The 24,115-nt window shown below is 42.4% G+C and overlaps 2 protein-coding genes across 4 annotated transcripts in view; one reads left to right on the top strand and one right to left on the bottom strand.

Moving 5' to 3' along the window:
- Positions 1 to 14: 14 nt before the first annotated feature.
- Positions 15 to 13,021, top strand: flii (FLII actin remodeling protein). The gene is made up of 31 exons (XM_062438982.1): positions 15 to 775; positions 2,115 to 2,225; positions 3,062 to 3,133; positions 3,407 to 3,487; positions 3,647 to 3,894; positions 4,072 to 4,175; positions 4,389 to 4,564; positions 4,802 to 4,959; positions 5,059 to 5,143; positions 5,302 to 5,449; positions 5,560 to 5,690; positions 5,829 to 5,936; positions 6,141 to 6,245; positions 6,403 to 6,582; positions 6,855 to 6,937; positions 7,050 to 7,124; positions 7,237 to 7,320; positions 7,479 to 7,650; positions 7,792 to 7,899; positions 8,035 to 8,226; positions 8,327 to 8,425; positions 8,605 to 8,694; positions 8,797 to 8,936; positions 9,134 to 9,371; positions 9,465 to 9,619; positions 9,731 to 9,791; positions 9,941 to 10,069; positions 10,698 to 10,804; positions 10,928 to 11,033; positions 11,147 to 11,212; positions 11,313 to 13,021. Exons 1-31 carry the CDS (start codon positions 713 to 715, stop codon positions 11,445 to 11,447), a joined length of 3,810 nt encoding a protein of 1,269 aa, XP_062294966.1. The 5' UTR covers positions 15 to 712; the 3' UTR covers positions 11,448 to 13,021.
- Positions 13,022 to 13,298: 277 nt separating this feature from the next.
- Positions 13,299 to 24,115, bottom strand: part of llgl1 (LLGL scribble cell polarity complex component 1) — a 34,549-nt gene continuing 23,732 nt past the window's right edge. For 2 of the 3 annotated variants that reach the window (XM_062438983.1, XM_062438985.1), the window contains 13 exons: positions 23,430 to 23,604; positions 21,795 to 21,899; positions 20,494 to 20,786; positions 20,166 to 20,316; positions 19,921 to 20,059; positions 19,475 to 19,788; positions 19,183 to 19,374; positions 18,972 to 19,044; positions 18,721 to 18,835; positions 18,146 to 18,210; positions 17,260 to 17,395; positions 17,082 to 17,164; positions 13,299 to 15,595 (listed from right to left, as the gene is read on the bottom strand). In XM_062438983.1, the coding sequence (XP_062294967.1) occupies positions 17,086 to 17,164; positions 17,260 to 17,395; positions 18,146 to 18,210; positions 18,721 to 18,835; positions 18,972 to 19,044; positions 19,183 to 19,374; positions 19,475 to 19,788; positions 19,921 to 20,059; positions 20,166 to 20,316; positions 20,494 to 20,786; positions 21,795 to 21,899; positions 23,430 to 23,604 (1,837 nt within the window). In that variant the 3' untranslated portion in view covers positions 13,299 to 15,595; positions 17,082 to 17,085. The remainder of the gene's footprint in view (positions 15,596 to 17,081; positions 17,165 to 17,259; positions 17,396 to 18,145; positions 18,211 to 18,720; positions 18,836 to 18,971; positions 19,045 to 19,182; positions 19,375 to 19,474; positions 19,789 to 19,920; positions 20,060 to 20,165; positions 20,317 to 20,493; positions 20,787 to 21,794; positions 21,900 to 23,429; positions 23,605 to 24,115) is intronic. The other variant, XM_062438984.1, reaches the window with a different exon arrangement.

The raw sequence follows: 24,115 nt of genomic DNA, 5'->3' as shown, positions 1-24,115 counted from the left end.
ACACACACACACACACACACACACACACACACACACACACACACACACACACACACACACACACACACAGACAAAACAACCTTAACCCTTTTTTTTTTTTAAATCTGATTTTATTGACTGCCTTTTCTGTTATCTTTCTATCTATTCATTAATACTGATCAATTCTAATCACTTTAACCCTGTGTACTGTTAGCTGTTGATTATATGAAATTGAAAGTAAAGTCATGTCCAATGTTATCTTTACCTCATTATAATACCTAATTGTTCTCTGTCATTGTATTAATGTCACACATTGTAAGTGTGATTCATTATATACACTAAAATACATACTGCATCCAAAACATAAAAAATAGAAACATTTTTAAAGCAGTTGGTGGCGGTATTGCACCGAAAACACCGTTAAATATAAAAATGAACCGTCGTGAATGAGCCCGCTGATAAACCTACCGCGGTTTTCTTTTTTTTGTCCTAGGATGGCGAAGTCGTGACGCGCTCTATTCTGCCTCTGATAGGCTTACCCTGATATTTTTACCCGAGCCCTGACCAATCTCACTCTTCATATGTAAACCTAAGCCAATTGACGAAGGCAATGAGTACTAGCCAATCAGAGGCCGAGTAGGGCGGGTTATGACTTCGCCGTCCTAGGGAAACAAATTCGGTCCATCGGACCAAAATAGACTGGCGAGGGCTGAGCAGCTGACATCCACCAGAAATGGCTGCCACCGGAGTTCTTCCCTTTATAAGGGGGGTAGACCTCAGTGGAAACGACTTTAAAGTAAGGATTTTTAGCAATATTCTTGGATTATATGTCCACAACTGTCTTGTAACTAGCATAGTTAGAGAGCTATCTAAAGTGAATCCAAGTTTAGAGACTCGGAACAACAAACTGCTAAAGGCTACAACACTAGCTTAGCTTAACGTTACTAGCATTGGGCGTTAGCCAGTTGTCACATTTTTTAGACATGAACAAGTGTAGTCAAACATGTCTTGGCCACCGGCGTCCTGCCTGGTGGAGAACTGACTTTTGTTTAAGGGGAAAGTTAGTTAACTTTATGTAGTCGGTTATTGTAGTTGGCTCTCATTTCCAGCTTCATGTTAGCTAACACATATTAGCTGTACTGTTGGCTCTCTCTGTCTGAGCTCTGTGTCTGAACATGTTATCAGATAGATAATGCAATGGCCAAAGACAATACGTAACATTACAGAGTTTTTGAGTGGTTTACAGCTACCCAATGTTTTCATACTTAGGTTTTGACACACCACGCAGGCTTAAATTAGGAAGTACGGAAAGAAAAGCAGCCTTGGTTGGCAGCAGTGACAGCTGAGGTCACCTGGCATATTTTTGAACCATGGATGTATAATAAGATGTTATCCATGACTCGCACTGGCTGAACTATTTGTGTAGTTTAGACATTCAACGCTTCCTGTCATGACAGAAGTTAAAGGAAACTGGCGAAATAACTCCTGTAATCAGTGTAATCATCTGTATCAGTGTGTGGCTGATGATTCATACCTTATTTTCAGTGAGTGTTGGATGACCTCAGTATTACCAGTTTTTGCCACAATGTGTTTGATTTAATAACGACTGTAACCTGAAATTGTCAGATGTAAATATATACATATAATATATATATAACTGTAAATTATTATGTACACTTAACATCACAGCTAGCCAGATTTTTACTAATTAACCAACAAGGGAGATGCCATCTCCTAAACATGTATATGGACACATACACTAAGTTTATTACTTTCTATCATCTACATTTACAAGATAAAAGTGAAACATTTTGACACATTTTGTAATAGCAATTATGTTGAACATTTCAGAAAAGTTTACAGTCATGACAGTCTTTTTACGTTATTAGCTGTATGAAATAGTTTATGCCAGTTACAATTAAACAAATCTCCCATTTACCATGGAAACATTAAGTCCTGGATCTTACCTAAATAGTTCAGGTTAATATAAATAAATATCAGTAGTACATTTTAAAGGTCTTCATCACAGATTAACACTGTTGCACTGAAAAAATAGCATTGGTAAATAAAGTTTGCTACATTCTCCATATCTTCTTCTATGTCTCTCACCTCTTCCTTTCTCTCCATCTCTACAGGGGGGGTACTTCCCTGAGCATGTCAAGTGTATGAGCAGTCTACGATGGCTGAAGCTGAACAGGACAGGACTGTGTTACCTCCCAGAGGAGCTGGCCTCTCTGCAGAAGCTGGTGAGCTATTGACTAGTTATTAGCTTGGTGTCACATCTCTATAAATGGAGGCATTAAATCATAACATCAGTGTTGTTGTTCTGTCATCTGATCTAATCAGATCGGATTATAGTGAATCAACACTGTTTCCTTTTGATATAATTGTGTTTTGGTTCACTTTTGTTCTTTTTTCACTGTGTGCATTTCCACAATGAATTAGTTTGAAGCCAGAGAGACTTCAAAAAGATTTCTAAAAATACTCTTGGTCGGTGACCCACTCGAGATTTTGTGATGGAGGAACAGTTTATCCCATTCAGCAAAGACAACACAGATGTGACGTGTTTCATATTAATGTGAAGTTTTATGGCTTGTCCTAATACAGTAATACCACAACATCTTTATAATCAGTAGTAGCTGTTGACAGCGGTGGTGTTTATGTCATGATAAGTGAGGTTAACAGAGGATGCCGCATCAGCACATTTTCCCATTGCTTTAGGGAAACCTCACCTGATTAAGAACAAGCATAGCCCAACTTGAATCCTTAATGTCTGTGATGGGATTATCTGAACCTCCAAAGCTGTGTTCATTGTGTGAAAAGATTATCTGTGCTAACATGCTTTATCTTTGGTGCAGGTAAATAGGATCAATCTATTATCATGGTGAGCAGTCACAGTGTCTCCAGTGTGTTTAACTGAACATCTGCCTTGATTTGATCTTGTTTGCGGTTACATAATTCTATTTACAGACAACTGGGCATTAGTGCACTGTGCTGCTTGTGGGGAATTTTTGTGTCATTGAGGTGTTATTGTTTTATTTGTGCACACACAAAATCACTGACTCTGTTTTTCCTTCTTTAGGAGCATCTTTCAGTGAGTCACAACAGTCTGACCACCTTACATGGAGAACTGTCCAGTTTACCAAACCTACGGGTAACTCACACAAACACACACACACACACACACACACACACACACATACAAAATACACAAAAATTACACATATAGCAGATTTCTATGTTAACAATATGCTAGCTGTTATAAGTTATCAGTTGTTGATTTCATTCTAATGCTTTGAAAAGTTCACATGGGTTTTCTGGCCTGACCACCATGACCTATTTTTAACTTGTGCTGCCATTCTTTATAAATATAAAGTGTGTTATGTAGTTATAATTGTGGCCTAAATGTGTTTGACTGTGTGTGCAGGCGGTGGTTGCCAGAGCCAACAACCTGAAAAACTCTGGAGTCCCAGATGACATCTTTCAGCTTGATGACCTGTCTGTGCTGGTATGAAAGAATCGCACATCATTCCTTTGTCACTTAACACACCCTGATTGACATTTTTGCAATTGTTTATGAAACTTTACTCTCCCCTAACAATTCAACCTGGCTCGCAGACAATATTAACAACTAAAACAACATTATGTTTTTCCACTTTTTCTTTAGGACTTGAGTTACAATCAGCTGACAGAGATCCCTCGGGACCTGGAGAACAGCAGGAACATGCTTGTGCTTAATCTGAGCCACAACAGCATTGACTCCATCCCCAACCAGCTGTTCATCAACCTGACAGACCTGCTGTATCTGGACTTGAGCGATAACAAGCTGGACAGTCTGCCGCCACAGATGAGACGCCTGGTCCACCTGCAGACTCTCACACTGAACAACAACCCGCTGATGCATGCTCAGCTGCGGTAAAGACATCACTTTGTTTCTATAGTGCCGCTTCTATCCTGACCTCACCTCACACCTTTACCCAAACAACCAGACATTTCAGGATTTCATGTTAGTTCTAAAACAAAGTGATTAACTTCATTTGAAAACAGGAATATAAATTTACTTTGTGCTGCTCTGTGTTTGTGTCTGAGCAGCCAGCTGCCCGCCATGGTGGCATTACAAACTCTCCACCTGAGGAACACCCAGAGGACCCAGAGCAACATGCCCACCAGCCTGGAGGGACTGACACATTTAGCAGGTAACGCACACATTATCTTTGTTACTGATAGGCCACTGATTTAGTGATATGGTACATTTTCCCTACTGCTCTCACGTCTTGGCTTTTGTAACATTCAGATGTTCACATGTTTCATGTGTTGCTTTGTATATATACTCACACACACACACACACACACACACAGGGTTTTCTACTTGTTACAAACACGTCTTCCCTTTGTTTCTGTCCTTCCAGATGTTGACCTGTCATGTAACGACCTGACTCGGGTACCAGAGTGCCTCTATTCACTGGGCAGTCTGAAGAGACTCAACCTGAGCAGTAATCAGATCTCAGAACTGTCCCTGTGCATCGATCAGTGGACTCAGCTGGAGACGCTCAACCTTAGCCGCAACCAGCTCACGTCACTGCCTGTAAGGACAATAATCACGCTACTGTGTTGTCTTTTTTCTACCAGTGTTTTATATTTGGGGGGTGGAAAAAATCTAAGAGATACATATTTTATAATTTGAACAAATGAAGCGTAAATATCTGTGAGGCTTATTAGGTGTAAGTAATGTTGACCAAGTAGTTACCTTGAAGAATTTCTCTTTATAATTTGTTTTTAAAAATGTCTAACCTTCAGAGTTTGCTTGTGTGTCTCCATCCAGTCTGCAATCTGTAAGCTGTCCAAACTGAAGAAGCTGTACGTAAACTCAAACAAACTGGATTTCGACGGGGTTCCACCAGGCGTGGGCAAACTGTGCAGCCTCACTGAGTTCATGGCCGCTAACAACAACCTGGAACTTATCCCAGAGGGACTCTGCAGGTGAGCTTAACACATACACACAGGCGAGGGTGGATACCTGGAAACCACTTGAGAATGACGTGAGGTTAAATGAATATTTGGTTGTGTGTTGTTGTGTAGGTGCGGCAAGCTGAAGAAGTTGGTGCTGAATAAAAACCGCCTGGTAACACTTCCTGAGGCCATCCACTTCTTGACTGACTTGGAGGTACAACACTAAACACACAAATAATAATATTAATAATATTCGACTTAAGGCACCTACAAACAGCATGTATATTGGGTAAATGGTGGATTAATGTGATTACTTTGAATCGTGTTCTGCTACCCACACAAGCTCTTTAACGTGAATGTACCTCTTTGTAGATACTGGATGTGCGTGAGAACCCCAACTTGGTGATGCCTCCTAAACCAGTGGACAGAGCAGCAGAGTGGTACAACATCGACTTCTCCCTTCAGAACCAGCTCAGACTGGCTGGGGCCTCGCCTGCTACTGTAGCTGCTGCTGGAGGAGGTGTGTGTGTGTGTAACTGTGTATAAAGTGGACATGGATGCATTTAGGCATTTAAATCCATTGTGTTTGATTGTACCACAAAGCCAACTTGAGTGTGTTTGTACATGCAGGAGCCAGCCCCAGAGACCCCCTGGCGAGGAAGATGAGGTTACGGAGGAGGAAGGACTGTTCTCAGGACGATCAGGCCAAGCAGGTGCTGAAGGGCATGAGTGACGTTGCACAGGAGAAAAAGAACATGGAGGTAAGGGAAGAAGATAATAGAGGATGAAAGGACTGTGGAGAGAGTGACTTCGGTAGAGGCTGTGACTGGAAGAAGAATAAGTGGAGACAAAAAGGTTGTTTTGCATTGAATTGACCAAGAAATCTACTTACTGTGCAGGAAAACGGGGACTTGAAATACGCAGATTTAAAAGTCCGGCGCTGGGACAAGAGTCTGGAGAAGCCTCACCTGGACTACTCTGAGTTCTTTATGGATGACGCGGGGCAGGTAATGTGTCTCTCTCTTTGTCTTCAGCAACTTATCAGGGCCTTTAAACAGGGCACCGAACTAATTAAGTGCCTTAGTTGAGCTGTGACATCAACTGGCAGCTCCCAGGCATGTGTAATAAAGAAGGTGTAGATTAGATTTTGCTGCTTTGCATTGTGCATGTGAGTATACACACTCTATCTCTTCTTTTCCTCCTCTCTTCAGGTTCCAGGGGTATCCGTGTGGCAGATAGAGAACTTTGTGCCCATGCAAGTTGAAGAAGCTTTCCATGGCAAGTTTTACGAGGGGGACTGCTACATCATCCTCAAGGTAGCAATCTTTCAATCTGCCATCATTTACATATTATAATATTAGTCACATTTGCATCAAATAAATTGGATTTAACCCAACTAAATAGACTAGTTGGAACTGGTGGAACTGTTTTCTCCCCACGTCCCTCTCATTCTTCTTCTCTTTGCAATCGTAGACCTACCTGGATGACAATGGAGCGCTTACCTGGCAAATCTTCTACTGGATCGGTCAGGAAGCAACAATTGACAAAAAGGCCGGCTCCGCCATCCATGCCGTCAACCTCAGAAATTTCCTCGGAGCCGAGTGCAGGACGATAAGGGAAGAGATGGGAGACGAGAGCGAGGAATTCAGTGCTGTATGTATCAACACACAGTTCACACAAGCAAATAAAAAAACACGCTCAAGAAGATATACACATAAATAACTTCAGCAAGACTTCATCAATGCAACTTCATTTTTGTAGCTTGTTACATATGGAAGATAAAAATTGCTTCACATAAAATACGAGTTAAATAAAGTAAAGTAGAATAAAATGTATTTAAAAATGCATATTCTTATATTGGACCCAGGCAGGAAACAACTGTTACATGCTGTTGTTAATGATGGATGTTTTTGTCTTGTGTGCAGGTGTTCAACAATGAGATCTCCTACATTGAGGGAGGAACATCTAGCGGCTTCTACACTGTGGAGGACACAAACTATTCTGTCAAGTAGGCTTGAAAACACTTTTCTTTATAAGTCGAGTCAAATTTCTTTATCTTATCTTGCTTTTATCATCGAAATATCTATTAAATTAAATTCTAAATTGTCTCGTTTAATCAGGTTGTACAGAGTTTATGGCAAGAAAAACATCCGACTGGAGTCCGTCCCTGCTAAAGCCTCCTCTCTTGATCCTCGGTAACTCTCACACTTTTTGTTATTGCTGCCATTTTGTATGGTTGCTATGTTTCATTCAGTGTGGAACTTGGATTATTGTGTTCATGACATCCTGTCTTTCTTTTCCTGGCAGCTTTGTCTTCCTGTTGGACACAGGGCTGGAAATCTTTATCTGGAGAGGAGCCAACGCTACGCTGAGCGGCACCACGAAGGCACGGTAAGACTTAAATCTAGCCCTGACACACTTGAATTGTCTCTTGGGCTAAATATTTCATCAATCAGTGCAACAAAAGATTCATAAACAATCAAAACTGATTCCAGCTCATAAATGCAGTGATGCAAACCCGTGTATGTGTGTTTTTTTTCATCTTTCAGGTTATTTTCAGAAAAGATCAATAAGAATGAGCGTAAGAGCAAGGCAGAGATCACCACCCTCATGCAGAACCAGGAGCCTCCAGAGTTCTGGGAGGCGGTGGGAGGACAACCAGAGGAGATCAAGAAACACGTACCGGATGACTTCTCTCCCGTCAGACCTAAACTATACAAGGTAACTCCCACAGACAATACTACTACTCTGTAACTGACTGAATCTGGTCAGTGTTGTAGGAGGTGAAGGGTGTAGAGAGGTGTAGAGGTAGAGCTTTCCTCTTCACAGGCTTGAAGTCACATGTCTGTTGTTGTCCTATAGGTGGGCTTGGGTCTGGGCTACCTGGAGCTGCCTCAGATTAACTACAAGCTGTCAGTCGAGCACAAAGACACCAAGATCAAACTGGACACCCTGCCAGAGCTGAGACTGGTATGTTTATCCGCTGCACAATCACTACAAGTCACCTGAATATAATCATTTTTATCAAATCCATTTTAATTAAATTGACCCACCTTCTTCCATCCTCACCTACTCTCCTTTACTTCTTCCCATTTCGTTCCTCAGCTGCAGTCTCTGCTGGACACAAAAGGCGTGTACATCCTCGACTGCTGGTCCGACGTCTTCATCTGGATCGGGAGGAAGTCTCCGCGTCTCGTCCGAGCCGCCGCTTTGAAACTGGGTCAGGAGATCTGCTCCATGCTGCACCGGCCCAAACACGCCAGCGTCACCCGCAACCTGGAGGGCACCGAGTGTCAGGTGTGAAAAATTCCTATACTACACTCGATTCTGTATTATATGAGGCAGTCGTTTTCTTGTCAATCTTTAAATATACTCACTCTATTCTCTTCTTCCTCAGGTGTTCAAGTCCAAGTTTAAGAACTGGGACGATGTGTTGAAGGTGGACTACACCAGAGCAGCTGAGACTGTACAGCAGGGCAACAACCTACAGGGCAAGGTCAGTGATACCAGTGTGTTTGTTTGCAAAGCTAATTGTGGACTCTGATAGCATGCTGCCAGTCACATGCTACTTATAAACTGAAATTAATCCAGTTTGTTGAGTCCAGTTTTTTTTACATTTTTTCAAGTCAGGCAGAATTTTTTCATGTGTGTGTTTGTGTGTGTTTTCTCTCTCAGGTGAAGAAGGACGCAGAGAAGAAAGATCAGATGAAAGCCGACCTCACAGCTCTGTTCCTGCCGAGGCAGCCGGCCATGCCTCTCACTGAGGTAACACACACACACACACACGGTTATTCCTTTTTTCTCTGCCACTTCCTATTTTAAACACACAAAAAACTAAATTCTTGGATATTTGTGATTTCTGTGTAGGCTGAACAGCTGATGGAGGAGTGGAATGAAGATCTGGACGGTATGGAAGGATTCGTGTTGGAGGGAAAGAAGTTTGCTCGCCTGCCGGAGGAGGAGTTCGGACACTTCTTCACTCAAGACTGCTACGTCTTCCTCTGCAGGTAATTGTATATGTGTGTGTGTATATGAGTTTGTGCGGATGTTTGGAAGCAGTCAGGTGTGTATGCTCTGATTTTATGCATTTGAAATGAAAACACGTAAATTGTAGCTTTCTATATGTTTTAATACAGAAAATGACAAACCATAATTCAGTTATTTATTGTGTGCATGTTTCTGTTATCTCACTGCGCTCTTGTAGATACTGGGTGCCTGTGGAGTATGAGGATGACGAGGAGAAGGGGAAGGGAAAGAAGGCAGGTGGAGGCGGTGGAGGAGGAGGAGGAGGAGAGGAGGAGGAGGAGGAAAAACAGCCGGAGGAGGACTTCCAGTGCGTGGTGTACTTCTGGCAGGGCAGACAGGCCTCCAACATGGGCTGGCTCACCTTCACTTTCTCCCTGCAAAAGAAGTTTGAGAGTCTCTTCCCTGGAAAACTGAAGGTGTGGTGTGATTTGTGCACATAATCTCTGCTGGGTATGTTTTTTTTTTAACAGTATTGAGTGGAGCTGACTTTTTCCTGTGTCTGTGTTCAGGTGGTGCGTATGACTCAGCAGCAGGAGAACCTCAAGTTCCTGTCCCACTTCAAGAGGAAGTTCATCATCCACAAAGGGAAAAGGAAACAGAAAACGGATGGCGCCCAGCCCTCCCTCTATCACATACGCACCAATGGCAGCGCACTTTGCACCAGGTAAACACAGCATGTCGTCTTTGTATCAGATTCATCTACAGCAGCACAGACACACAGTGGACATAAGCATCCGTTTCTGTCCTCACATCACATCTTGTATCCGTCTCTTAGAACCATCCAGATTGGAACAGATTCCAGCAATCTCAACTCGGAGTTCTGCTTCATCCTCAAGGTTGGGATTGTTTTGTGTTTTAACATACAAAAAAGTTTTCTCTTGTCCTCTTCCACTTTTATACTGTTTTTTAACACAAATATGGTTATGTTCTTTACTTGGACAAAGACTTGTTTGTAGGTTTCTGTGTAACAGTGAGTTTTCTGCAGGTACCATTTGAGAGCACAGACAATCAGGGCATTGTTTACACCTGGGTGGGCAGAGCTGCTGACCCTGATGAAGCCAAACTGGCCGAGGACATCATGAACAGCATGTTTGATGACACGTACAGCAAACAGGTGAGTGTGTGTGTGTGAGCACATATTTAGTGTGTGCAACTTGAATTACTCAAAACTACCCACTAAAAAATACAGCTTTCATCAGCTGTTATGTCAGTGTTTTTACTCATCAGCTGACAGTTCAGTCAACTTTTGACTCATCGTTCACTTGATAGTTTCTCTGCTTTCAGTGATCACACTAAACTAACTTTTCCAGCTCAATTTATCACATTCTCAAGATTTTAGTTTCTTGTAGTTCTCTAACTTTGAGTGAATATCGTCAACTTCTTTCAACACTTCCATTTTCACTGCTGTTTCAACTCCTTACAGTATTTCAATTATTTTGAATGGTTTGAGAACACTTTCAGCCTTGGGCACCTTTCTTTTTAATTTTCATGCTGTTTGCATGCATGTATTAAATCAAAAATACTCCCCTCAAATAAATTTGAAGCATTTGCACTAACGAAGGCAGACAGGATAGATTGAACCTTTCAGAAACACCTTTATACCAGCACTAAAGCTTTAAGCTAATGTGTCATGTCTGTCTGCATGTACTGTGATGAGTATATAAAAGTAATCATGTCTCTCACAGAACACCAGTAGCAGTTTGTTTGCTTCAAAGTATATTTGATCAATTTTGTCTCCTTAGGTTATTAATGAGGGGGAGGAGCCAGAGAACTTCTTCTGGGTGGGAATTGGTTCTCAGAAGCAGTATGATGAAGATGCAGATTATATGAAATATGCCCGGCTCTTCAGGTGAGTCACCATGACCTGCCTGACCAGCAGCTCTCTTCAGGTCATCATAAATAAATGAATATGTAAGACTGTCTGCTTCTTTCTCTGTGTATGTATTTATCTTCCTTCCTCTCCTTCCTCCAGGTGTTCGAATGAGAAAGGTTATTTCTCCGTGTCAGAGAAATGCTCAGACTTCTGCCAGGACGACTTGGCTGATGATGACATCATGTTGCTTGACAACGGCAATGAGGTAATTATAATTTGCAAACAGAAGTGATGTACGTGTTTATTTGCATGTGGAGATGCCAGTTTTGAGGTGAAGATGGAAGTACATCATTGTTACCTCTCCTTATCTTCTATCAGGTGTACATGTGGGTCGGTAATCAGACCAGCCAGGTGGAGATCAAACTGAGTCTCAAAGCCTGCCAGGTGAGTGATAAATTGAAGTTTGTGTGAAGATGTTTTTGCTTTCATAAATCCATCTCCACATCTTATTTAACCCCTCTCATCCTCCTCGTCTCCTCTCCAGGTTTACATCCAGCACATGCGCTCCAAGGACACGGAACACCCCAGGAAGCTGCGGCTGGTGCGGAAGGGAAACGAGCCTCACTGCTTCACACGCTGCTTCCACGCCTGGGGGGCTTTCAAAACTCCCCTCGCATAAACGAACATTCACGCGCGCACATAAAAAAACAAAACCGCTCTCACGTACATTTAAATTGATTTGCTGCCATGTAATTTTCTTCCAGTAAGATAAAGATGATGATGTCTATGCCTAAACCCAGCTTTACCCGAACCCCAAATTCCTCCTTCTCCTCATCCCGCTCAGCACTGCTGCTCCACAGCCTCATCGAGTTCTCACTCTCAGGCTCACGTCTTCTTATTCACATGAACGGCTCACACCCCAAAACATCTGCACAGGTTTAAATTTAGAAGAACATCCCTTTCAGTAAAAATTCATCGGCTCAAGAAGCTGTTGGCGTTCTCGGTTTCCTGCTGTTGGGGGGAAAAAACTACAGAATATCTAAATTTTTCTACAATCCTTATAAGCCGCAGCTCTAAATACTGTTGAAAGAGAATTATGTTTTTGAGATAAAGTAAAGGTGTACAGAGGCTTTATAAAAACCCAAAGGGAGGCAAATCCCCGAACATATCGATCTGTTCCACTGCTTTCTCGTGGCTCGCGCTGCATGGTCGATAGTTTTCCAGGGGAGGAGGGTTTAAGAGGCGCTCCTCCGTGCCATTTTGTGCAGCTCACTTGAAGCAGTTTAAAGGCAGATAAAAGTTGATTTTACAGTTTGTACTGCTTTTTTCATGACAGAGGAGCTGAACAGAAAACAGCACTATAATTGTTTCTCTGAGGAATGTTGGTTGATATATATATTTTTCTGTTGTATGACTCTAAAGGTGTGTGTGTGTGTATGTGTGTGTTTACCCCATGCGCCTTCACTGAAATGGGGTCTGCTCCCCCTTTCCCTAGTGTGTTTGGTCTCACCACCTGTAAGTTGTCCGCTGATCAGAGGGGGCTTCTTCTCACCCTCGAAAGACACGTTTGACTTCTGAGCGGAGGTCAGGGTGCAAAGTTACAGTTTGTGAGGCAGCCTCGTTTTAATGTTTAAGGTCAGATGTTTTAATGTGCAATCAGAGCCGGGAGATACTGAAACTAATTAACTACGACACTGCGTTCAACTTGACGGGCTTCAGCTTTTTTTCTTCTTGCTTTTCTGGAGCTTTGCTAGCGAAGACGCTCAGAATAGGACGAGAAAGTGCTAAAAAGTTTCCAAAAGTGTTGCTTTTTTTTTTTCAAATATTGCTCATCTTGGAAAAAAACTTTTTTTTTTTAAATGCAATTTAAAATGGGAGATCTAGTGCATCATATCAGAGACATATCTTAAAGGGACAGTAGTTTGTTATACGGTTAACAGATTTCTGATCGGTCCGACCAGTTCTACAGCAGATCATTTGGAGCACATAACGCAGGTTCTTGTGATCATGTGACCTGTGTATCATGCAGGTATCGGTCCAAGCAGTATATCTATATATGTTCACAAATTGCTGCAACTACAGAACCATCTTTTTTTGTTTCTGTATACCATATTTTGTGGGGTGAATTGTATGCTATTAAGTGTGTTTGAGTCCTACGCACGTATGTGTGTATATGAATATGTGTACATGCTCCTGATGCCACCTGCAGATGCTTTATTTATGTATTTTATATTAAAATAAAATCTCACATCACATTGTCATCTGGCTTTTTTTGGTTACCGTCTAGTGATCAGAATTCATTTGAATTCAATTCCCTTGAACGTTTAAACAGTGTGGACATTGATTGTGCAATTTTAAAGATGTGATTTTTCTTCTTTCCAAACATGTCTCACTTTCAGATTTTACATACGAAAGCATGTGTGTGATGCACTGTTACAGATTGAAAACCTCTAAAATTAGCTACACCTTCTGTATGAAAAATTTTCCATCTTTTTTTTTTTTAAGCACAAACCAAACACAGTAGACCAAATCCCTTAGAGAGTAAATTTTTATTAACATTCACAATTTTTCATCAGCCAAAATGCTAAATGACCCAGTTAAAATCCTACGCACAAAACTGAATGACAAAAGTAGAAACAAATTCATCATAATTGTGGAATAAAAAATAAAAAAAAAACCTAAATCGTGCCAGCTGTAGCATGAAAGGATTAATTATCTGAGTGTCAACCAGAACACAGACAAAAGTTAACACAAAAGTAAAAAGGCATTAACATGATTCCTACCTGTTGAGCTACATAAGTTAGTAGTGAGGTCCCTTTTTTTTTTTTTTTAAACTTCTTATTTTATTTAACGTGATGTGATCAAAAAGCTTGAATACGTGTTACTCTATCATTGGCTTGCCGTTATAAACCTGTCTGTAAACCTAGATATAGATACTGTATATATTTTTTAAATTTTTTTTACACAGTAAAACCTTTAAAAAAAAAAGGGGGGAAAAAAAGGGAGGGGTGGGGGGGTGGGGTTTGTTTAAAATACTGGTGATCAAAGCTCTGAAGCCAGCCAATATTATCCACAATGCACCAATTCACAGAAACCCCAAAGAAATCTCCTGGGTGCATCATAGTACACAGTACATTACACTTAGCATTCACACTGACTTCGCCTCCCTCGCCACACTTCCCTGAGTCCCGTCAAAAAGATTTCTGCATGAGATGATGTAACGTTACGAGAGGAGGGAAGATTGAACCAAAGTCTCCTGTCACCACATTCTTTACCTTCATCCCCTGTCTCTTTATGTTTGAGTCACTGAAAATAAGCAGAGAAAATATGTTTTTTTTTTTCCTGATTTTACCAAACCAGAGCAGAAATTGAGGATAAAAACAGAAACTTTATTCTCAAGCGCTGATGATCCTGTTAACTTCTCGTCAATACTGTAACTTCACGTCGCATGGTCCCGCTGAATGTAGCTTCCTTATTGGGAAACCTTTAGGAGGGCAGTGATGTCACATGTGAGAGGGCTTCAAATCAGAAAAAGCAGCCAAATGTTTCACTGATGTCTCTGAGTGTGAAGCTGCAGGTGTGTCGTACCGTGTCTATATCACTCATGTGACATCACTGTCCACCTTCTAATTACATGACATGGCCCCAAAATAAAATAACAACGTTATTTCCAGTTGAGGCCATGTATTAAGAAATTAAAGTATTTCCAAAAGCTGTCAAAAATACTATCTCATCTAAATCTGCTTTAGAACAGCTGCAGCACCACCTTCGTGATGGTGTGTGAACGCAGGCTTAAAGCTCAGCTACTCTCTCTCCTTGCATCTGCCACTCAACAGTATCCACCATTATAAAATACCTTTACTTTGCCCAGAAGCCATAGAAAACATATTTAGCATCAATCTTTGCAATACAAAAACACCTTCATTAATCCAGAACTCCCCCCCCCCCCAATACAAAGAGCGTAAGTAGACAGAAAGCTTGTTTAAACCTTGATCATATTTCTTCACTGCACTTATTGGCACATAAAAGGGGGAAGAATAGAAATGCTACAAATCTCAATACTCAAATATTCAAAATACTTCATTTGTTAGTCTTGCTCTTTTTTCAACGCTACAACGCTCCCCTTTTCCTTTCAGTCTCTGCTGGATATCAGTTCATAAACAGGGCTGTGGTGTTTGTAACATGTGCAAAACAATCCGACACATCCGCTAGTGTGTACAAGGAATCTACTGGCGCGTTCGGCGACGGAGCACCAGTTCCAGTTCCAACTGTGGGGAAACCTCAACAGACCATAGCACGCCACAAAACTGTGGGTAGAAAAAAAAAACAAACGTCACAATTAATTCTCCTGTGTGGGATGTAACAGCCCTTTCCTCGCGAGCTGAGCCCCCTCCCGTCGTCACGCCTGACCGCCCCGACTGAGGAGGGTAACCAGGGGAAGGGGGCTCAGGAGGTGCGACGCAGCCGTGACGGTAAAAATGTCAGCCTTTAAGTTCTTGAAATCGGAACCGTCGCCTCCGAGTCCGTCCCTGCGCCCACGCCGTGCTGAGTGAGAGTTCGGTGTCTCCGTGTGAGGGAGGTGATGTCATGTTTCCAAAAGTGGTTATAAAAGAAGAAGATTGAGTTCTTCCAGCAGGAGGAGCCGCAGCCAGAGTCTCTAACCTTGTTTTCTTTGTCCGTATGAAGGCTTTCCTCCCGGTGTGTGCCAGGCTAACGGGAGAGTGCAGAGTGCCGGCCGGGGGGCTCGACAGTGGGCTGATGGGAGATGTTTGTGGTCCAGCACTGAAATCCGGTCCATCCAGACCACTTGAGCCCCTCCCTGTAAAACTTGAACAACAAGGAGGACAACATGAGCTACAATCATTATAACATTACATAAAGACACAGCTTGATTCAAAGACAAAGGAGTTTTGGGGACAATTGGTGATCTAAATAATGTTAACATGAACAAAATCAGATCCATGTGTTGATGCAGGTCTGACAAAAGATAACAGCAGGTACTCGTTAAAACTGTGTATTTCTTTAAACTTTTAAGATCTAAATAAGAGACATTAGCTCATATCACATCTGATTGTCTCCGCTACTCTTGACATGCAGACAAAACAAAAGTTCAATGGAATTCTTTGAGGTTAAAACAATTAGTGGATGGTTCAGAAACATAAAAGTACTTCACAAGCAAGAATGGCACACATGTGGCTGTTTTCATCTTACTGTTTGCTGTTTTTATGACTCTACATTTCATAGCTTTAAGACTGTTGGTTGGACAAAATGTTATTTTGGGTTAGGGTTAGGACTAAAAAAGATAACAGACAGATGAAATAATAATGATTAACCTATATACAAAGTACATTACTGAAAATATATATTATTAATAAATAAACTATATATATATAATATAAAGTAAATGCAGTACAGTGTGTGCACAGTATCTGTATTTTCATATGCCACCACCAGAGGGCAGCAGAGAGTTTAAGAAATAATTAGGCCGAGCAGGGAGATGATGTCAGCAACCATCACATCCAGATTTATGACTGCTGTGAGTACACAGTGTAATGTTATTGAACGGATGAGTGCAATTAGTGCAGAGAGGGTAAAAGATTCCACTAAATACTATTTACTTCATACTGAGTACAGCTCCCCTGTTTCACTTTATTTAATCATAAAATTAATCTTTGCTTTCAGTATCAACATACAGTAAATACAAATATATGCTCCAACTATGATGATAATGTCTTATATTTTGTAAAATCTAGCATTGTATACGCCAAATTTGAATTTTCAGAGGTAACACTGTTCTTCAGCAGGGTCAGTCACAGCTACTAAAAAAACTTTTGAAAATTGAACAACACGAGTTATACATGTGAAGAATTTAATCTGGGCAAACTGGTAAAGTGAATAAAGCTGCGCAAATGAGCCTTGGGCCAACTCCAAGTACAGTACAAAGAAAGTCGGAGCTACAGTATGAGAGCACACAGTCCTTTCAGACCGCCTCGCTGGAAATCATTTCTGCTCCACTGGCTTTTCAAAGACGCAGAGTGGAGGGGAAAACAGAGCGCAGAGGGCTTGTTATTGGAATGCAGCGCTCAGACAGAACAAATCTTTGAAGTTTCCACACTCTGGACCAGCTCCATTAGAAACAGGTGTCTGTCTGTCTGAGTGTGTGTGTGTGTGTGTGTGTGTGTGTGTGTGGGCGAGTTTGTCTACGCGCTTGCTCTAATATACACAGTGTTGTTTCAGCAAGTGTGAGCTCATGCATCTGCTTCATACAGGTGTGTTTGTGTCACTTTAACAAAGAAAGGTGCACTTTTCTCACCTCTTCAATTGATGAGGATGCCGGTCGAGCGTCCCTCCTCCTCTTTGATGTTCTTCAGGTTATTCTCTGCCTCGTCCACAGTGCTGCACGGCAGATACGCAAAATGCAAATGAATTCTCGTCTTAGAATATGTTATGTAACGGTGTGTAAATGTGTGTGTGGGAGCGTGTATGCCTACGTTAAGAAATCCCTGACGTCCTCCACGGTGATTTCTCCGGTGGAGTCGAGGGTGAGGTCGGCGCAGCTGAGTGGGGAGTCCAGCGGGGTTTCCAGGATGGGAGACGACAGGGTGCTAGGAGGCTCTTCTGTTTGTCCTGTGAGGGAGAAGGCCAGACAGTGAGAGGCTGAAGGCTTCTGATTGACAGTATATATAGATAGTATACTTTCACAGAGTTGCATTGCTGTAGATTTTTGGATTAATATTACAAGTTTATTTGTTTCTTTTTAGATGAATTGTTGCTGAAATTCACATTTTTTCTAAAACCCAATAGCATGCCTGTGTTACTCAAATGTCACTCCTCAAATGCTTTCACGGCTCCTTCTTCCTCATCTTTCAAAATTAACAGTATTTAATCTTCTTCTATTCAACAACACATTCTCAAAGTCAGCACCTATCTGGGCACGATTGGTTATGGATTCCTTTTCTGTAAAACCCAACAAGGTGGGGCGACTCAAAAAGTGGATGTGCCAAGATTAACCTGCTTTTTCTCCTGTAAACACAAACTTTGTAATGGTGTATTAATGCTTACAAGTTGTAAAAGTAGCAGGTGATAGGCCCACTAGGATATAAACAAACCCTACTCTGGTCTCCACGACAACCTTCATTTCCTGCCAGGGAGGGAGGTGCTGGGCAGGAGAGGCAACTGGGGCATACTGAATGGTTACTATGGGGACCAGAGAGGAACCCCTGCAAGGGCTGCTTGGAGTTTAAGAGGTTCACAGAGAGAAGAGAGAAGAGAGAAGAGAATAAAGAGGGAGAGAGATAATAAGAGGAAAGAAAGAGAAGTAAGGGCAAAAAGAAAGTGTGTGTGTGTGTGTGTGTGTGTGTGTGTGTTCAGGCCTACCCTCAGCCTGACCCATCTGGTTCTTGTGGGTTCCGTTGGCCTGCGGCTGCGTCGTCGTACCATCGCTGCGGAGACACATGAGCACACATCATTTGCTTTGGCCATAGATGGAGTAATAATAAAGCAGTTACAGTAAAAAGTATCATTTCTTTGGTTTCGCAAGCAGCTGAGTGCATGAGAGAGAGCTGGTGGTAACCCACAAGAAAGCATTATGAACAGCAGGCTTGGGAGGTTCCAAATGTGGGGCCCAGGGACCACAAAGGGTCACTGATAGGCTTACAGGGGGTCCATGCCGAATGTGGTTAATTTGACTAATTCTCCTCAGATTCAGATAATATGGAAGTTAGTCAGACGTTGCATAAAATCTTGACAAAAAATTGACAAAAACGTTTATGTACATTGGACGACACTGACATGGAAACATTTGAGAGTCCCTGTGGTAGGTAATACAAACATTATGGATGTTATGGTGTAGAGGAAAGGCAGATCATTTTTATCTATGTGGACGAACAGAAGTTGTGCGTCCTAAGGTGAGATACACCCCTGCTATATGATTGTGTCTGTGTGTGTATTACCTGGCCAGTGTGGACTCCAGTGGCCGGTCCAGCTGAACAGAGCAGAGCGGTTCAGTGAGGACCTTGGCAGACAAGGAGAACCTCTCGTACTCTGAGGGAGAGATCAGGTAGAACCCTGCGTAGAACCACACACAGAGACAACAATTAGATAGATAGACTTGTGATTAACTGTAAAAACTCCACAGGATGTGTGCAGTTTATGCAGGGACACCGTTTCTTGCACCTTCATTAAAATCAAGTTTTGTCCTCACCTTGTCCGTACTTGGTGAAGACGCAGGATGCGATGCCGCTGATGTCCTCTTTACGGATGCAGTCATAGCGAACCTGAAAATACACAAAATATCAGTACATCATTAAATAAACAGTGAAAGTACTGTAGTAAGTGTTCTAATGTACTAATCAAAGCAGCACAATTGCAGTAAATACCACTAAAATGCACACAATCATACCCCCGAACCCTACCTGCGGTCTAAGGCCAGGTATGTTAAAGAGGTGCATGTCCCCCAGGTTGGTCAGACAGACCAGTGTGTGTTCGCTGTAGTCTTCCTGAGCTGCCGAGTTGAAGACCACCAGAGCCACCTTCCTCACCCGACAGCCTTCGTGCGCTGTCAGCTTGAACTTGGTCTTAGCGCTGACCTTGGGGAGGGAAAACACCTGCAGAGAGAAAAGAGGAGAGAAGCCAATCATAAAAAAAAATGTAACATTACATTAACATTTATGCGTTACATTATAATCCATTTTTTTCAGCTGTTACCTTGAGCTGTTCCTCGGAGGCGATGAGCACAGAGTGAGCGTTGGTCATGTCCGGGGCGATGGAGAGGTCCTGCGAGGCTTCGTACGGGTCTGGTAGCGGTTTCCCCCGGCCGTCCAACACGCAGATCGACACCACGGGGGCCCTGTGCATCAGCTGGATCTCTTTACCCAAAACTGCCTCCACACACACACTGCTCTCTCCCGCGCCGCCCCGCTCACACACGCGCCCCGAGCCCACGCCGGGCACCTCCAGAGCGTAGGCGTACACACTGCCGGAGTTGGTGCCCGCCCACAGTGTGGGGCCGTGATGCGTACCTGTTATAGACACAAAGAGAAATCAGAGAGAGATTGAAGTGAATGATTCTTTTGATTTTTTTTAAAGGCTGAGAATTTGTGAAAAGGAAATTCCAAATTTAGTTCATAATCTTGACGAGGAAGTTAACACACCATCACGCAGGAAGGTGTCGGCGAAACAGAGACATCGGACCACTCCAGACAGCGAGTCGTCTGCTGACCGGGGTTCAATCCTTCTCTGTATCGGAGCCATGTCCTCCTGCTCTGCTAGAGCAGCGTTTGCCTCTTGGACCTGCACATAACACACATACATACACACACACACACACAGTCACAAAATGCAGAAATGCAGAAATGCAATTAACTCTACTTGCTCCCAGAGATTGACAGATGTTTACCTTGCTGGTTGGCGTGGTAATGGTGCGTTTCTTTCCAGACACTCTGCTCTTGCGGATGCGTCTGAAGCTCTGCCGTAAGGACTTTTTCAAGGATTTGACTCTGGACAGGGGACCCTCCATCGCCAAGGAGTCATTAGGGTGCAGGGTACACCTAGGGGAACAATTTGGTGACTTTGATAAATTTATCTAATAACCTATTCCAGCAGCGAAAATAAAGGCAAGACTGAGGAAGCTGATATGGAGTATAGATCCTGAAACATCCCTTCTTTGCCTCATGAACACCCAAAAATAAGAATGAATATAACGAGCTGTGACTGTGTGTTCCTACCTGGCCAGCACAGCGTTTCGTCTGTGGTAGTCAAACAGGCCAAATCCATGACTCGTCCCGAAGGAGATCAGGTTCCACTCGGCGTGCAGTGCCACCGCTGTGACAGAGGCTGGGGGCAGGCACTGCACCAGCACCAGCGGCTGAAAGCCTGGGGGGAAGGGGGCGGGTTTAAGCCGCGGCTCCAGCCTGTCATGGCCCTTCCAGGTGAAGCCCTCCCTGTCCTGCAGCAGGTCGACCACCGAAACGTCCACCGAATGGTCCGAACGCTCGTCACTCAAACCCAGGACGATCACCTGGAGAGATGAGAGGAAGGAAACATAATGACTCATTGAGTATGCAGACATTTCACAGAAACGCCATAAACTGACATCACACAAAAAGTTCAAAATACCAGCACATAAAACAGCTCACCTACAAAAAGTGGAATGTTTTCAGAGAACTGCAAAAGTCAGGAAAAAATCCAGTGACGATGCATAAAAGTGCCACAGTTAGTTAAAATGTCAGCTTTATCTTGGAGGGTAACACAGTGGGAAAACCCTATGTGTAAAAGTTACATTTTAACCCTGTACTACTGAAGCTCTAATAGCAATAATCCTCATCATATGGTTTGTTGTGTCAAACACTTTTAGTCGAGTCCAGTTTGTAAGGCTTTCACCTTCTATTCCTGTTAAAAATCTACATAAATTCTACTTAGCACAGGTGTACCTGTCGTAACCAGGCAACGGTTAAGTGTAAAAGCACTTGTGAGATTGCAGTTGCACCAATTAAACTAATCACCTGCCTTCATCTCGTTCTGAGAAAATAAATCATAAAGCTATTTAACTTCTTGGCAGATATTAGCAAGATTATAGAAAATAGATATAACATGTAAATGTTAGTATAATTACTCTTAATGTTAACTGCCAGTGTGTTATATTCACCTACACAGATACTATATAGATAATATCTCACCAAACACAAGTTAATGAGAGCAATCCATGCTAATGAAAAGATGACAAATTCACAGAGTTCTCCTGCTGTGAAATTGTGAACTGTGAAGCACAATTATCTCTGTTAAAATGATTGGATAATCTAGATAATTGCTGAACGAAATTCTCTCTTTTCTACATTTAAATGTATTTGTTTGACTTAAACTCTTAAAGCTTTTTGCTTTTAAACAAAAATCTTTTTAAAAACAGGAAAACAGTTATTAAGAATAATAACTTCCAAAAAAAACTTGTATTGCATCTTCAAGAAATGATGTGAGACAGTGTGACAGAGGTCAGTGTGTTTGCTTTAGTAGACTGTATGTAGATTTTTACCTGTCCAGCAGTCCCAGCCACCACCAGCTTGTTACTGTATTTGCACAGACCGATCTTCTGGATGCCCAGTCTGGGGTCATCGCTGTATGGGTCAAAACAGCCCACCTATACAAAACACACAAACACACATGTACAGAGGTTGAGATTAGCTACTTACTGCATATATCTTATTTTGCTTCACTGTGGCTTTCTATAAAGTCCATCACAGTCACTAGTTAACACAGTGACACTTCAGATTAATGTTCCAGCAGCTATAGCAGCATTCTGAACATGCAAACAAATTCAAGGGACATTTTCTTCTAAACTCTCCACCTCCAACATCACTGTGTTTCTCAATCTTTAATCTGAACCAGTCACAAACAGTTCAGGAAGACTAATGTCAAAATGCTCTCCTGAAGCGCTCCTCCTCTTCCTCGCTCTACAGCAGCCTCTTTGCCTTTATTCTCTACCAAATGCCAGGCCGGCCCCCCCCTCCCTTTCCCCCTCATCCACACTCAGCGAAACATGTGCGTTAAACACACACACACACACACACACACACACACACACACACACACACACACACACACACACACACACACACACACACACACACACACACACACACACACACACACACACACACACACACACACACACACACACACACACACACACACACACACACACACACACACACACACACACACACACACACACACACACACACACACACACACACAGTAGGAATTCCAACAGAATCCCCTCACATGGGAGTTGTGTCTTGGCAAAACAAGGAGTAGGAAAAGTTGGTCACTAATACACACATACACAGAAAGAGTGGGCTGATGGGTCTGGTTTTCATTACAGAGGAGAAAAAAGGGAAAGGCTCTTCATCCCATATGAGGGCCACATTCCTGAACATGCAGCTCTGTTACCACAGGATACATGAGGAAAGGATGGGGAGTAGGGTGGGGGAGGGGAGTAGGGTGGGGGGGGTGAGTGGGAGAGCAAAGAGGGGAAGAAAAGAAGAGTAAAAGGAATGGGAAAACAAGCTTAAGAGGTGAGTGTGTGTGTGAAGACTGATATAAGTCACCAAATGAGACAGTTATGAATCTTCCCTTTACTGTAATCCCTGCTGTCTAGAGAAGAGATTGCAGGTCGTATACGCTCATCTTGGACGACGTCCAGTCGTCCACCCAAACATTGAGAAACATCTCGGATTCAACTTGATTTAAATATTCATCGCTTCTCCATTTCCTGTCAACATCTAGCAAAAACACGTCCTGTTCAGCCAGATTTCTTCGATACGAGATTCTGCTTCTTGATGCTGAATCACTTCATTTTAATGTAACGCTGTACAGAAAACAGGCCATTAAAACTGAATCAGACTGCGGTTCCTTCAGAGTCAAGTTTTAATAACGGGAACAATGGGGTGGGCCTGTCTGAAAACCAAAACGCATGAAAACAATCAGATGGGAAAATTAGGCCACAGATGTAGTGTTACAGGACTGACTGCGTGCGTGTGTGTAAAAAAACACAGATTGTTTTTTTTCCCCAAAGCCTGTAAAATAAGATCTTGTGCCTGACTTCTAGAGGGGGAGATTTTATAACTCTCTTTTTCCTTTCACCTACTCAAGCCTCCTCAGCTCTCACCTTCCTGAAGGGCGGCCATTCCTCCTCCTGCTGCATGTCGGGGTCGTCGCTAGGGTCCTGAGGGTCATCGCTAGGGTCGCAGTCAGTGTGGAAGACGTTGGCTGTGCTGAGTTTGTACAGTGGTGTAAGAGCAACACCTGACGCATCCCAGAAACGCACAGTGCCATCCTCATGTCTGTGAACACACAGATTTAAAGGAATGTTGCAACAAAAATACAATCAAAATTTTCTGTGTATTTTGGTGGAAAAATCCATCTGATCATGTGATTTCTTTGGATTTGTCCAAAATACAGTTTATTATTAGGTACAGCATATGTAGCCACATTTAATGCAATCTGATTCAATAACCCTGCAATACATTACATCTTCGTAATAAGTTTTGTTGGTTAATTTTGAGGCTGTGGTTTGGTGGTATTGAATTACACTCCCTTATATTAAAATAAAAATATTAAAACCAGAGCAATACAGAACTACTACTGTGAGAAGCTACAATAACAAAAAGGTGATAGCTACTGTACCTTTTTAAGTACCTATCCAGCTGTTACACTTTGTTTAAACATTGTAGTTGTGTCTCATTGTGCTTCATGCCAATGCTGGCTCTGCCAAACATCTGTAGTTGTCTCAGAATTTGTTTATTGCCCTGAACAATTCTGCTTTCAGTGTTTCAGCACATGTCACATGTTGAT

Source organism: Scomber scombrus, chromosome 18, assembly GCF_963691925.1.
Source record: "Scomber scombrus chromosome 18, fScoSco1.1, whole genome shotgun sequence".
NCBI classification, from domain to species: domain Eukaryota; kingdom Metazoa; phylum Chordata; class Actinopteri; order Scombriformes; family Scombridae; genus Scomber; species Scomber scombrus.
The sequence above is the reverse complement of the archived record's forward strand: the minus strand, read 5'-3'. Positions and strand labels throughout refer to the sequence as shown.

Coding starts and splice junctions, on each gene's coding strand:
- flii (XM_062438982.1), top strand. CDS start 713: ATGGCTGCCACCGGAGTTCTTCCCTTTATAAGGGGGGTAGACCTCAGT. Junction 5,691..5,828: donor AGGAGAAAAAGAACATGGAG/GTAAGGGAAGAA, acceptor CTTACTGTGCAG/GAAAACGGGGACTTGAAATA. Junction 7,900..8,034: donor CCCTGCCAGAGCTGAGACTG/GTATGTTTATCC, acceptor TTCGTTCCTCAG/CTGCAGTCTCTGCTGGACAC.